The sequence below is a fragment of the Pan troglodytes genome, chromosome 2 (genome assembly GCF_028858775.2).
Source record: "Pan troglodytes isolate AG18354 chromosome 2, NHGRI_mPanTro3-v2.0_pri, whole genome shotgun sequence".
NCBI lineage: Eukaryota > Metazoa > Chordata > Mammalia > Primates > Hominidae > Pan > Pan troglodytes.
In genome coordinates, this window is record NC_086015.1 from 11178427 (window position 1) to 11193596 (window position 15170).

At 36.9% G+C, this 15170-nt stretch overlaps 1 protein-coding gene across 6 annotated transcripts in view; it reads left to right on the plus strand.

Moving 5' to 3' along the window:
* The window catches only part of GRM7 (glutamate metabotropic receptor 7), an 882926-nt gene that overhangs the window by 285568 nt on the left and 582188 nt on the right, over positions 1-15170 (plus strand). For all 6 annotated transcript variants that reach the window (XM_003309593.5, XM_516252.7, XM_063806588.1 and 3 more), the window contains exon 2: positions 3160-3376. In XM_003309593.5, coding sequence (XP_003309641.1) covers positions 3160-3376 — 217 coding nt within the window. The remainder of the gene's footprint in view (positions 1-3159; positions 3377-15170) is intronic.

Here is a 15170-nt window from a genome sequence, read left to right on the forward strand (position 1 = left end):
AATAAGCAACATCATTTTTCATAGGTTACATAAATTCTTCCAGTCCTTCACCTCTATTGCTACAAGGGATATCCTTATAAAGCCATATTTTTATCTCAGAATAAAATCCTTTTTGTCTTTCATTCCTTATTCTTGCATCATTATATTCATACTGTCAAAATAAGTACCATTGGATAGAGGGTATACGCATGATCCTAAAGAGAAATATGGGTCTTAAGTCAGGAGATATTCCTTATTTACACCGGAAGGGATAGACCACAGATAGTAACCATTTTCAAAGGGTGCACAGTAATGAGGAAAGAAATCTGTTTCCTCAGGATTTTCATTACTAAAATTTGGGGCATGGTGTAGAAAATGCATTGCATTGGGGCACTTCACAATTCTGATGTTTTACAGTAGCTACATAAATGCAAATTCAAGGAGAGGGCTGGATGTATCTTTATTAGCACCCTTTCAAAGGTACAGAGGGATTTTGGCAGGAAAGGCATCTGCGCAACAGCATGAAGCTTTTACATTTCCACAAGTTGAAATTGATGGAAATGCATTGACATGTTTGGCTTCTTTCCTTTTCATTTCTTGTGAGGGAAAGCCTCTCTCTCTTTCTCCCTCTTTTCCTCCCTCTTCTATTTTTCTGTCCAAAGCCTTTATTCAGTTGATATTTTTGTTACCTAAAACTTATAACCTCCAAACTACAATCGACACATAGGTAACTCATTCTATAAAGATATTTGTATAGGCTTTACTGAGGCGCTTATATAAGGTGTTTGAACAGCAGTCTGAGAGTGGCCAGTAAAATAACTTTTAGTGGCTATGTAGTCAGTGATGTGAACAGAAGTCAGCCTGGATTCCATTAATCTACTGGCCTTCCTTTTTAATGCTTATTTAAAAAATATTTTAGTAATAATTCAGCAAAGCATCGTACTTGTGAGTGTTTATAGCTTTGTGACCTGAGGCAAGGTAATATTCTTCCAAGCCTCAATTTTCTCCCTTGTAAAACAAGTTAATAATACTATAATATAGTCTAATGTAATATTGTACAGTCCAGTTCAGAGTATTTGCTGACGATAAGGCAATGCATATAAAACTTTTAGAACATGACTGGTACAAAATAAAGAGTTGGATAAACAGTACATATTACTTTGAAAGCAGTAATGAAAGGAATATGTAAAAACATTTTATTGCCATAGGACAGTGTGGAGAATATTCGTGATGACGTGCAGCAGAGGACTTGAAAGCCAAATGTGGGGAATCGATAACTTTAGTAAGGAAAAACATACCATTCTTTATTTTCGATGATTATTTCTCCCATGTATTAAGCACTCCTCTGTTCCAGGCATCGTGCAAAGCAATGCACATTCATTTTCCCTGTTTCTCAGAACTTGTTCTTAGTGATGTAACCAACTCATTCAAGTGAAATAGCGTCATCAAATTAAACACTAGCAAACAGAAATGCCAGACTCTGATCCTACGTCTTGTCAATACCCAATCCTATTTTACTTGCATTAAACCTCACTATAATTGACAGGTTGCTCAGGTAAAAGGACCCATCAGGAGACATGCAGGCTTTCTCACACTGGCTTTGAATTAAGTCAGGGGCAGAAAGCCTGCCCTCCAATGGTCATAGAGCAGAACTGCATCATGGACAGGCTGCACGGAAAATGGTGGGTCGTCTGATTTCAGGGCCACAGGACTTAACTCCAATGCTGACCTGGAAATGTTGGTGGAGAAATGATTTTTACGGAGGCGATAACTAGCCTTAAACTATGGCAAATGGTTATACTTTAGGCAAACTACAAAGGAAGGAAATAAATGGGTTAATAGTGAGTAGAATTTTCAGGGCTCGAGGAATCAACTTGAGCGTGGCTTTACTGTACTTGAGCTACACTGGACTTTTGGGCTTGGTCTGAGAAAAGATCAACTGGCCTTTGGACACCCGAGAAACCTTTTGTGATAAAGCAGGGATAAGACCTGGGAGAGTTTGTAAGCAGAATTTTGTCAGAGTTGATCATTCTTACGTGAAAATTAATTGTATCACTCATTTTCTATTGCTTGATAGAATTAAGACAAAGAAGGGAACAAATGTTACGGTGCTTTGAAGAGGTAACTAGCTTCGGAGTTCTGAAGTTAGGGACTAAGCCAGATTTCTCATCTGTGATTACTTCAGGGCTGGCCTTAGGCTACCCGAAATCTCAGGCAGACATTTTTTTGCAGCTCTTTCCATGTATATAATTTAATTTAGCAAAGTAGATGTGTTAGGACTACTCACATAGCCCAATTTCCAATGATCCTAAGAAATAAATACTACAGCAGATGAGGGAGATAATTTGATTTTTTTTCCAAGGGGCCTGTGGAGTCCTAAGATGATCCTTATAGGCAAAAGTTCTAGAGCTCTTCAGGACATTTGGTGAATGCCATGTGGGGTAGAGGTCAGAGTGTTCCCTGAAGGGAAAAGATAGAAATCAGAGGCCCTTGTGGCCTCCACTCAGACAGTACTGCCAGCTCTCTCCCAGAATCCAAAAGAGAATTTGGAAAATTTTGAGGAAAGCCTGTCAATGTGCAAAGACCACTAGAGTAAATGCCTTGGGGGTGGGGAATTTCTCTTCCCTGGGGCAAAGGGTATTACAGAGCTACTTTAAAATGTTCTTGTGAAGAATAAATTAGATAATGCTTGTGACTTACTTAGCTATTTCCTTGGAGACCATCCACAATCAGTCGATGTTAGATGGCTAATGATATCCACCCAGTATTCACAAGCTGTGCCAACTAAACCAATCTTTATATACACTCCAGCCAGGTTGTTGTATTTTTATTTCTATTGGTTTATAAGTAGTAAAGCATGATTCACTATGTTTGGTAGAATGGTCATAGATCTTTTTCTTCTAAACAACCATGACCCTGACCTTGAAATTCCCATGCTAACCTCCTTCTCTTATTCCTAAGACAAGGAAATGAAAGGCAAGACGCTAAAGTCAATACTTTTGTGCTGCGAAGAAGTAGATGGTTGCATTTAGGTGTTCTAAAATTACATGGTGGTGTTTGGCAAAACATGTATCCTCTTTGCAGCTCAAACCCTGTATTTTAAGTAAACTGTCATAAGTATAAATGAGTCTCTTACATCCTGATGGTGCACTCTCACGTGGTGCTTTCTTGTCTTTGCAGATCCCCCAGATTAGTTATGCATCAACGGCACCCGAGCTAAGTGATGACCGGCGCTATGACTTCTTCTCTCGTGTGGTGCCACCCGATTCCTTCCAAGCCCAGGCCATGGTAGACATTGTAAAGGCCCTAGGCTGGAATTATGTGTCTACTCTCGCATCGGAAGGAAGTTATGGAGAGAAAGGTGTGGAGTCCTTCACACAGATTTCCAAAGAGGCAGGTAGGATGAGATTGCTCTGATCAAGCTGGCTCTCTTCAAACGTCTGTGGCTTGTAGAGTTCTCTTCAGACTTTATTAAATAAACACTACAGAATCTTACATTCCCAGAGTCCTGTGAAGTACACCTATAACGTCTTCATTTGTATGACTTTGTTGTTTTTGGAGAGATTTTCGAAGTTGTGAAACTGAGATCCCTTGAGTACTAATAGAATAAATGAAGAAAAAAAATAGGTACTAAAGTTAATCTTACTTCTGCCTAATGGGTAATAGGGTGGATTCTAGCCTGTGTATGAAAACGTGGGAAAATGTGGCTGGATGTACCTCCCCATGAAGACTCTTCCTCTCTGCCTCTCTCCAAAATGGAGAGAATAATTTAGAATTATGTGAATGCAATCACTGTGCCACTTTGATTTGAAGAATACCTGGAATTCCTCTGAATGACTTGGCCAAAACAAAAGTAAATAAATTATCCAGGCAGTAGAATGTATTCAGACAAACAGTCTTTCAAACTTGAGATTATTTTGAGACAGTTCTCTTCAGCAGCCCTTGGAGAGGATTCTCTTACGTTTGTTTATTTAGCTCAGATTGGAAGTAATGGGTTCAAATGTTTGGCCAGCTGTCTTCCAGTGGGCAGATTTTGAAAAATGAGACAAAATTCTTACACTTAGAAATTCTGACAATAAGTATTCAGGTTTCCCCATATGGATGTATTGGATATGGTAAATACATACCAATATGCATGCTTAGATATTCCCACACTCTTCTTATGTTGAAATTGGGTGCTCAGTGTTGTTTGTAAGCATTTCATGCAATTTAAAGTGTTATTTACCAGAACAGTTTACTGACCATAAAAGCAAACAAACAAGCAAAGCAATAGAAAGAGAGCTCCATGTTATGAGGAAAGATGTCATAAATTGTGAAGATACAGCTTTGAGTATTTGACTGTCAGACTACAGATAGAAATATAGTGCTTCCGGATAGGGATGATGCTAAAAGAAAGAAACTAGGGCTTGTTTATGAATCTCATGTTTTTAATTCACTGCATCATTAGCTGTAATTTCAAAACTTCACAGGAGATCTGTGAAGATCTGTGAGATTCTTATTCTCTTCCTTCTGACTTAACAAAGCTGACTAAATAGCTTCTAATCATTGTCAAGTCTCGCTCTAACCACTATTTCTGGGTTAAAATGCAACACTCGGAAAAACTTCCTTTGTTTTGTTGGCTTGGTCTTTTAAACTTCTAGTGTCTTCTCCCACAGCGCCTATCACAGGTTAGTATAATTTCTTATTTGTTTGTTTTTCTATCTAATCTTCATGACTATAGGAGACCATGTCTGTCTCATTTTCTACTATGGCCCCAGGTGCTACATTCCTAAGGGAAAAATTTAGGCTACAATTCAGTTAGAAACTTTCTGATTAAGAAAGAAATCTTAACTCTGGCCTTGTGGCAGGCTGTGATTTATAGGACTCATTAACAATTGACTTCATAAATCCCCAAAGAGGTATCTAATCATTTTTGATGACTATGTTTTTCTTTCTTTCTTTGTTTTTCTGAATCCTGCCTTGATCAAACTAAGGCTGGAGGCTGACTTAGAAACATATCTAAAACATCAGGATAGAATTAAATAGATAAAATAAGATGAAAAGAACATATGGGTAAAATAGTAAGATAAAGCTTAGAGATAAAGCGCAGATGCCATTTTGCACTATATCATTGTTAAAAGTGAGCCTCAAATTTAACACTGAACTTTAAACTGGATGAAGCAAAGGAAGAACACTGCCCATTCTGTTACAAGATTTACAGTGTTCATGAGGTCAAAATCATGTTGATTATTCTGTAAAGTACAGCTTTCCTTGCCTTGGGATCAAGATAAATGTTTGCTCTGGGTCTGTATAAAAAACTATATTCTATAGACAGGTCAACGGTGAGTTTCACATGGTTGTTTATTCCTGGTGTCATTTGATGGAAACTTAAGACATTAATATCTGAGTTTGCTATTATATATAATGACTCTTCAAAAAGGAGAAGCTCTTATAATATGATCTGAACTCCCCAGCTCATATTTTTAGCTAATCCTACATTGAAAAGCCCCAGCTAAAAAATAAGGATTCCATCAGTGGCATCCATTTTGGATGAAATCTTTCCATCCTAGAGCCTTTCCCCTTGAGGACGAGAGTAGCTAAAAAGCCAGCTGGTGCTGCAGAAATGCAAGGAAACAGTGAATGTTTAGGTGATGTCTTGAAAATTAATACCTCTTCAAGGTATTAATAATAAGTAGTATGGTATTTGGCCTGTATTTATAATAAGTATTTAATAAGTATTCTTCTTTTATACATATTATAGTATTTGGCATGTATTTATAATAAGTATTTAATAAGTATCCTTCTTTTATACATATTATGGTATCTGGTACATATTTATAACAAAATGCATTGGAACTACATCACATGTGCAAGTGATTTAGTTGCATGAACTTATGTGATTAGCAAACACCCCTTCTTTTCAATTAGAAGAAAGGAAGAAAGAAAGATTATTAGTTTAAATGGTGTGGAGTAAGTCTACTCAGTTTTGGTATGGCCTAGAGAAAACATGAAATTCATTCAGTTTCATTTCTGTGGGCCTCTCATAAGGCGCGCATCTTGCTGCTGCAAAGGTGATTCTGATACTTAAAGACACACATCCCATGACCTCTAAAAAGAATCCATCTCCTTCCTCTGATGTTCAATTGAAGAAATAATCATATATTCTCGTTCCAAAACAATAAGAAAATAAAAGAAAAATTTATCTATTGGAATTTCTGGGCATACACATGGTTAGGGAATTCTCCAAGGTAATTTTAAATGTTCACTTTTTTCTTTACCTGCAGGCTCGAAAAAGTCACCCTCACAAAAGATACAAACCCAATGTGTATGGGTAGGTGAGGCGATGTGGCACAAAAACAAATAAGCACACTGGTTATGCTGTCGGAAAGACCTGGATTTGAATGATGGACTCCATCACTCTCTTATTTTAACAATTTTGACACATGCTTTAACTTTTCAAGCCTAAACTTCCTCATAGAAAGAATGAAATTAATGATTTCTGCTTCACCAGATTGGGAGAATGTATAAGATGGTGCATGGGGAAGCATTTAATACTCAACAATATCTGATTACATTGAATCACAATGGCTCCCTATAAATAAGTAGAGTTACTGTTTGAGTCTGAAAACTTTGAAAATAACTTGAGTAATAGATGTTATCTGCCTTGAGTTGTAATTAGAGGGTTATTTTTTAAGCTGTTTCTATTCTTATTAACATGCTGTCATGATGTAAGATGGATATGAAGAAAAGGAAGTGAGCTATTTGCATTGTCCTATGTATGTAGAATATGTGTATGTGTATACATATATGTGTGTGTGTGTGAGAGAGAGAGAGAGAGCAAGAAAGAGAGAGGGGGGGTGCATAGACTCAATGGCGTTGTTTCTGTGTACTGCTGGCAGGTTGGAAGGATTTACTTCCATTGTTTCTGAACAGTTTGACTTTGAAGGTTGTGATTCTTTTCCTCTATAAATGGCCTACCCTTTTAAAATGGTTTAGCTTCAAAATTTACTTTAGACTTAAATCCTGAGGCAGAGGCTACTTATAAACCAGAGCCTAAAGCATCTCCACCATGCTCACAGTCACAGTGCACCGATAAGCGCCTCTTCATTATTTACTGATAGAACAAACCAAGACAATGATGTCAGAGAAAATAAGCCATCCTTTAACAGAGGCCAAGTAATTGTTTAACACATGGAAGTCTAGGCACATTTTCACTAAACTGTCAAAGACAACCTCAATACTTATTCTTTCAAGTAGAGTCCGGCAGATTTAAATATGTGTGGATACTTTTCCTTGTTGAACTTTCAAAGAGAACTGTAACATGATTTTCTCAGATGATGAGGTTTTGTAAAACAGTTATATTTGCATAAATTGCCCTGTTTATTTGAATGAATGCACATTCAATAGCAACAAAGGCAATTTATTTCTTAATATTGCAGGGAAGGAAAGAAAATCCACTCTCGATGTGCTTTAAAATTCAGGTCAGCAAAAATGACCTAAATTAGACATTTAAAACTCCTTTATCTAAGTGAGGGTCAAGGTAAATGTTTATGATAGCACGTGGCACTAAAAAATTCCAGATCCTTTTAACCAAATCTGATTCAAGCACTATAAGACTAAGGACTACATATATGACTCTTACAGTCCATCAGACTATTTCCAGGAAAATCTCATGAATACTGCTTGACAATATAGCACAAATAGTAACAACTGTTACTGCTATGCTACCATCATACATGTCGACTTCTCGAAACCTAAAAGATCTATCCTTTTGATATTTTACGGTGATCACTTAACATAGTTTATTTCAATTGTTCTTATAAAGTAATTATTATTATTCAGATAAACTCTAGAATTTATTTTTAATTAATACTTTATCATAGCCTAGCATATTCTTTCCTGAAATACTTAGAGGAAGATTTGATTAACTGTTATTAACTATTATTCAGCCTTCGGTTTTTTAGACCTCAAGCTCTACTAAAAATACAAAAATTAACCTGGCATGGTGGCAAGCACCTGTAATCCCAGCTACTGGCGAGGCTGAGGCAGGAGAACTGCTTGAACCCAGGAGGCGGAGGTTGCAGTGAGCCGAGATTGCACCACTGCACTTTAGCCTGGGAGACAGAGCAAGACTGTCTCAAAACAAACAAGCAATCAAACAAACATACAAACAAACAAACATACAAACAGAAACCAGAGCTAGATGGATTTTCCTACTATGGGATTTCAGAGCACTGTGTGCCTCTCTCCTTCACAGATACAATGTTCTATCTTGTTGTGTGCATTGCCCATTGTTAGTCTTTGCCAATTTACTTTAAGCTCCATAAGGGCAAGGACATTTTCCTGTGTTTCTATTATCTAAGATAATTCCTAGTACATAGAAAGCAGTCAATCATTATTTCTTAACAGAAGGAAGAATTGTGTTTTTCCCTTTTGCCATTTAGGAAAAAAGGAAGCATGTAGAGAAACACCTTACGATATGTAATTTTGCTAGAAGGCCATGAAATACTACATCCTAGATCTGCTTGCTGTGGTTTAGTACAGTTGCTTTCACTCTGAATTTACACCATTATTTCCTCTCACCATTCCTATATAAAACTGATAGCAGTATGGTGCAACCAGGCTGTAATTCCTAATACCACCATCTATATTGAATTCTGTTTTTTTTTCTTTCTGTCTATGTCATGGTGATTATGGAAAACTCTGACACATTTTAAAACTAGGTAGATTATTTTCCTAATGAGGTGTTTGGTGGTTCCAGCTTAAATATAGATACTAAACATTTGAGAACTCAATTTTAAGACACAAAATCACAAAATTCTTATAATGTCATTTTTCTTTAGGTACATTTAAAACTAAACTGTAAGTTCCTCAAGAAAGACTTGCATTTCATTTGTTTTGGGATCCTCAGTGGTTAGCACAACATTTTAACTTTTAACTCATGCTTCATTTGTTAGCACCTCTTGAGTATGTCCCCTTCCCCCATCATTACAGTGACCTCTGAGACCCACTTAATTCACCTTGATTTATAGTTATCATTATCCATTCTTCCAGAATAATCCCTCCAATATAGTATCCATTCAGCTTTTTAGATAATCTTTCTAAAACATAAATAAAGTCATTTCAGTATCTGTTTCTGGTTTCCTCTTCCACAGAGGATCAAGTAAAAGATGTTTAGCGTGAAACAAGGTCCTTCATGACTTGGCATCTGCTTTAATCTCCAGTCTCATTCCCATATTTATCCTTTTTCATATTCACCTTGAGCCCCCATACATATTTTATTTTTTTACCCCACTTATTCTGCCTTCTGTGGGTTTGTGGATATTCTTTGCCTTTGCAGAGGCTCTGCTTTCTGTGTGGACTACCAGCTAACTTCAATTTATTTTTTCAGAACATGACACCTTGGAGAAAGCTCTCTCTTACTCAGTCTTCCTCTTTTGGAATTCATGGTCCTCTTTTGGATTGTGATGTGTACATTCATCTTTTTAACAGCACAATATTCTTACATCTATTTCCATTGATAAATTAAAAGAGGATCACTAATTGTGTAAGTTTTGATGAAAGAAAAAGCTGTTGCATCGCTGTAGAGCTAAAACAGTCAGATATTCATGTTCCTAGCCTCCCTTGAAGCTAGGGTACAGTTGTTAATTCAGTCTTGGCTAATCAGACATACCTATCATGAATGAAACAAGATCTAGGGACACAAAAAAGGCTGGGGTGATGGAAAACCCATTTTGTTGACAGTAACAGCAGTAGCAGTAAAAACCATTTGTCACAGATAGATGTGGTATCCAGCATCAGCTGGGTGCAGTAGAACAATCTCCAGCTTCCCTCTTTTAGAAGAAACTGCAGCAGTGCCCAGTAAGCTTGGTACTGTGGAATTTTTTTTTTTTTGGCTTTGATTCTGACAACTGAGCCTCCTTTGTTTCTGCTTATTTTCTGATTTTGTTTCCCTGGCCTTCCGAGGGATTCTGTTTATTATCCCTCATAACTTAAATTATTTTTCTGCTTAATCTAGACTGAATTGACTTCTGTTGTTTGCCTTCAACCTTCATGAATATAACCAGGGGTGTCTCTTTATGAGTTCCACAGCACCCTTTTTAAACTCTATCATGGACTTTGTTGTATTTCATTGTAATCATCTGCCTAGTTATCCTCTCTCATTAGAGAGTAAAATTCTCGAGGCTAGACAGTATGCTACATTTGACTTTCAACACTCGATACCCAGAGCAGTGCCCAACACAGACTAGGTTTAATAAATGCATGTTGAATTTAAAAATATTGTGTTAATGGTACAAGTGGTTATGTCTTTGAGGCTGTAGTGGGTACAGTAAAGCAGTTGAAAGTTTTTCTAATTTGAATTTTCTGAAGTGATCATTGATCTGCTGTAATTAACTTTATAGGAGGGAAAAATGGGACAAGAAATCTGGTGATATGACTTGTACTTACGCAATATGTATCTGAATGATAGGTACTATTTCAGGGTACCTTCTTTATAGCGGTACTATTTCAGGGTAATAATGATAAATAATAATTCTAGTAGAAACAACAATAGGACAAAAAAAACCCTCTGTTTTCAAAGAGTAGAATTACATATTTAGAGCAATGAACATAGCCTGGTTAGGGCATACTACAAGGAAAGATTCTGAAAGAAGGTAGATCTTAACTAAATCCCAAAGATAAGTAGATGTTAACCAGACAAAGCTGACCTAAAGAGGTTTGTGGATGACATACTAGGAAGAGAGAAGCGTGTTAAAAGTTCAAAATAAAATTGCTTGATAGCATTTAAATACTTGAATGTTGCAAGAGAAATACTATTGCTTTGAAAACTTGTGTGAATCTTGAATTAATATGATGGAAAATTGTCTTCCAAGCAATGTGGTAGCCATTCGAAAAAACTTTCTGGCTTTTAAACCAAGAGCATCGGGTTCTGGCCCTAATGCCTCCAATAACTCACTGGGAACTACCATACTGTTTCTCTGGGTTGGAAAGTCATCATATATTAATGGAGAAAACTAGTCTTTCTTGGGTCAGACAAATCTCAGATGTTTATCTTCCTAATTACAAAGGATGGGTTTCTCCCAGGCTGTGGATTGTCATTTTTGCCATGGGACTAGAAATAGATAGTGACACGGTATTTTTGCTGGATGAGAAAATAGTGAAAAATCATATCTCAGCGATTCCTTCTCATCTCTTCTGCCTGCCATCATTGCACTTGATAAATTTGAGAGGATATGAAAAGATCTGGAGGTGAAGTGAACTCTTCCTTTACTTGCCTATTTAGAAATGACTGCCGTAGGATGCATGTGCTAAGGAGAAAAACGTGATGGTATTCTGGCAGAGAGGTTAAAGATGCAGTGTAAGGAAACAGCTCATCTTTACATAGAGGGGTAGAGACTCAAATATGGAGAATTTTATTGAGCCATGGAATTTCTTGGTTAATTGGCTGAGGGGGAAGAGCACTATTGTTCTATGATAGTTTACATTGGGAAGTAGCCACACTTTTGTAATAATATCATTATAATCAATAAACTTTAGGGGCAAAATGTTTAGTCTTCCCTTTTTAAGGAAGATGCATTCAGCCTTCAAGGTGAAGCTTTCTCTTCCTAGTCTTCACAAAAATGTTCAGAGATTCCTACTTCTGTATCTCATCGGTTTTGATAGCTGTCAGCAAGAGAGATAAATTTCAGTAGGAAAATTTTATATGTATATTGGAAGGATATTGATTAGTGTATAGAACTCGAGGAAAGTACCCAGAAAAAGTTTCAAGGATAGCCAGATCTAGAGTAGCTAAAAATTTCAGAGTAGTAAAACTTACTTAAATGCTTAGTGTCATTACTGAAGTCTGGCATATCCAATATGTCCTCCACTCATATCATGGTGCTCAAATTTCGGTATCTCATCAGAGAAAGTGAACTAGTGACTCATGGCACTTGCCTATGTTTGGGTTTTGGGAAAATAGGACACCTTGATTTTGAATCTCTCCAAGGCCATAAACAATAGGGAAGATATATTTCCCAATGTAATTTTAGTGTTGTAACCATAAGTTGGGTAGTCACAGTGTAAAAAAATGCTATCTTTTTGGTTGCCCTTACCAAAGGCTCCCCACTGTTCCACCCCCACCCCTGGAATACACAAGTAAAAAGGAGTAGGCTTTAACTGTGGCCACACACAAGAAATGTAGTATTCATTAAAACAGAGGCATGAAAGTGGGCATCGGAATTAGTCAAATGGAGAGTTCTGAAAAACAAGTAGATACTCCAATCCAAGAAACATTAAATTAATAAATGGTTACTTGCAAAATATCTATTTATTGGACTTCAACTGCTTCCTAAATTGTTTTGTATTTTGAACAACCTGATATGTGTAAATGCAGCCTCTTTGAGACCTGCACAAAGGGATCTGTTTTCCTTTAATTTGGCAAACGGATTCCTGCTGTTAAATCTTTCAAGAGATTATAGAAAATTCTACAAAGCTCCACATTAATTGCAGTAGCACTCTCAGTCAAGCTGAAGGGGAGCAGATGATGAACATATCCGGCAGTAATAGTAGCCGTCCCAAACACACTGCATTGACTGGCTTTGAAATAATAGTTTGACCTTGCGTAGCTCCAAGTTTGTCTATTTCCAATTATTCATATTTTTTGTTACTCTTTTGCCTAGATGACTTAAAAGCAAGCACTTAAACCATATTGTCCATAATCACTGGACAGTATTATTCAATTGCATTAATATTTTACATTTGGCATTAGTTGTCAAACAAGCTCCTGTTTAAATAGGCAATCCTCAAGTATCATTACACTCTAAAAGCAATGATATTAGGGTGTACCTTTGAGGAACGAGTGTGTAGGTTGTGAGAAGACAGAAGAGCAGACAGAAGGTGCTCGTAGGAGACTAAGTATTAGTCATGAAACAAAAAGATCATGAGAGTAGAGTCTCGATCACAGGATGCTAAGTACGGGGGGAAAGCCATGGGGCAAAGTACAGTCAGGAGAGGATGGCCCTAGTAATCAACTGCTTTATGTGTTTTCTTTATATTGCACTATTTTCTGAAATATTCCCTTAATGTTATTGAACAAAAAGTTTCCATTTCCTCATGCAATGTGGGTAAAGTTTAGATGGAGCTTATTTTCTCCGAACAAATTCGCTCAGCCTTAGATGACTGCACTTAGAAAGAGTAATGGCTTTGGGTGGCAACCGGATCAGTAACATAAGACACTTCTATTGAGCTGATTCTCACTTTGACCGGCTTTTGACTGATAATTATTATTTGCTCCTTGGCTTGTGTTCACTTCCTTCACAGGGAGAACGCATCCCCATATCTGTTATATGAAAACATAAAAACTTGTTTACAGTTGACTGTGTACAAAAAACAACTTCAGCCTTGAAGTCAGTCTCCTAAGTGTAAACTGCATGGATTAGTTCACAGTTAAATAATGAAGACCTGCCCTTTTGTATCATGACCTTGTCTTATGCTGCAGAAGGGAGGAACTGGTACTATGCATCGCAACAATAAAATTTCTAGTTATTTTGAAAGTTCTTTTTAATCAACGTGAGTTTTTTTCATTGTTGTTTTCACTTGTTTATTTAGTCTTCATTGGATATTCAAATCACTTTTTCAAAACATTTTTGAGAATTAACCTCTCCCCTAAAAGTGCAAGTGAGATAGACCAACGTGGGATACTTAAGCAGACAAAAAAAAATCAGAATTCTTTGAAAGATTATTAGGCAATGCAAAAAATACTGAGGAAGATGTAAGGAATCAAGAAGCTTGGACTGGATGGGAAAAGAGGCTACTCTAGTGACGCAAGCAGCAGAAGATGATAGACTGTGTCTTCAGGGTACCACCAGAAGGATGAGTCATCTCCAACTCCACGGAGGCCTTCAATTCTGGGCTCCAAACTCAGCATCAAGTAAGAAAGCACCCCATTGTCTGCAGTTGATCATGTGGTCATCCATTGGCTATAGGAATGTGGGGTAGTTGACTGACGATTCCATAAGATGGTTATTGTAGATATTTCAGGATAAACATAGAATCTTGATACCCAAAGAGTAAATAGCAAGGGAGAAATGATAAACACACAGGATGAAATGTGATAAAATAGATTTTCTTCTCTGTTCTTGTAGTGCACATTTGGAAAAAAAGAAAAAAAATAAATAGTGATATAAATTTTTCTAGTTAAAGTAGTTCTGTTGAAATTTTGAAATTTGAAATGAAGGGATTTTTTTTTTCCTTCTTTTTTCTTTTTCTTCTAACTAGATCCTCAAAAGAAACCATCACAACTTAAAATACATGTAGAGGATTGTTCAAGCTACTAGCTTTCTAAAAAGATACAAAATGTAATTTTCCAAGATTTACATCTGTGATATGGTTAAGAGTTTTTTACAGGATAAGAATGGCTTTTGCTTCTTTGTGCTGGACAGTTTGTATAAACAAATGCTATTTCATTTTTTTTTTTTTTAACAATCCCCAAATTCCTCCAAGCAACCTGTGGATTTTTGATAATGGCAGTAAACAAACATTCCTTGAAATGTAGAAGAGGCAGAAGACAGGCCTTGTTCCTTCATTCTTCCCTGCAGGGACATGGATTTAATAAGGTGGCTGAACAATCTGTGCTGAAGCCCAGGAGAACCAGGACTCCTTAAGAAAGAAAATGATAGGGGCTCATCGCATGCTGGGATAAGGATGAGAATCTCCTGCCTGGTAGTGGTTGCCGTGCAGTCTAATAAAAACTCTTTTCAAAAACTGTGTGGGAGAGCATTGCAGAAAGAAAAGTTTTTAGTAAAACTAGCTTTATAGAGTCTACCATTTGTTGTTCAGTTGGGAAAATGCAAACTGTAGGAAGAGGAGTTATTTAACACATAGCTTCATTTTTTTCTGAGATATGAATAGGTAAAAGAATGCAAAGGATAGAATTGAAATGCAAACGTAGGTAAGGGTTAATATTCTGTCGTAAAACAAACTTCCACAAGTAGGCTAACACAGAGAAAGAAGATTGAAGACCTCTGCTTTAAATCTCTTCCCCACTCTCTCAGCTTCTGTTTGGCCATTTAGTTATTTTCCTTTGTCTTTTATTTTTCCTGGACAAGCCAGTCCCTGCCCAACAAACTTTGCATCTCTATAGGCTTTTACTCAAGCAGTGTCCTCTGCTTAGAACATCCCCTCTGAAGCTCAGTTGCCTGGTAAACCCTCCCCTCAGTGAAGTGTCTCCA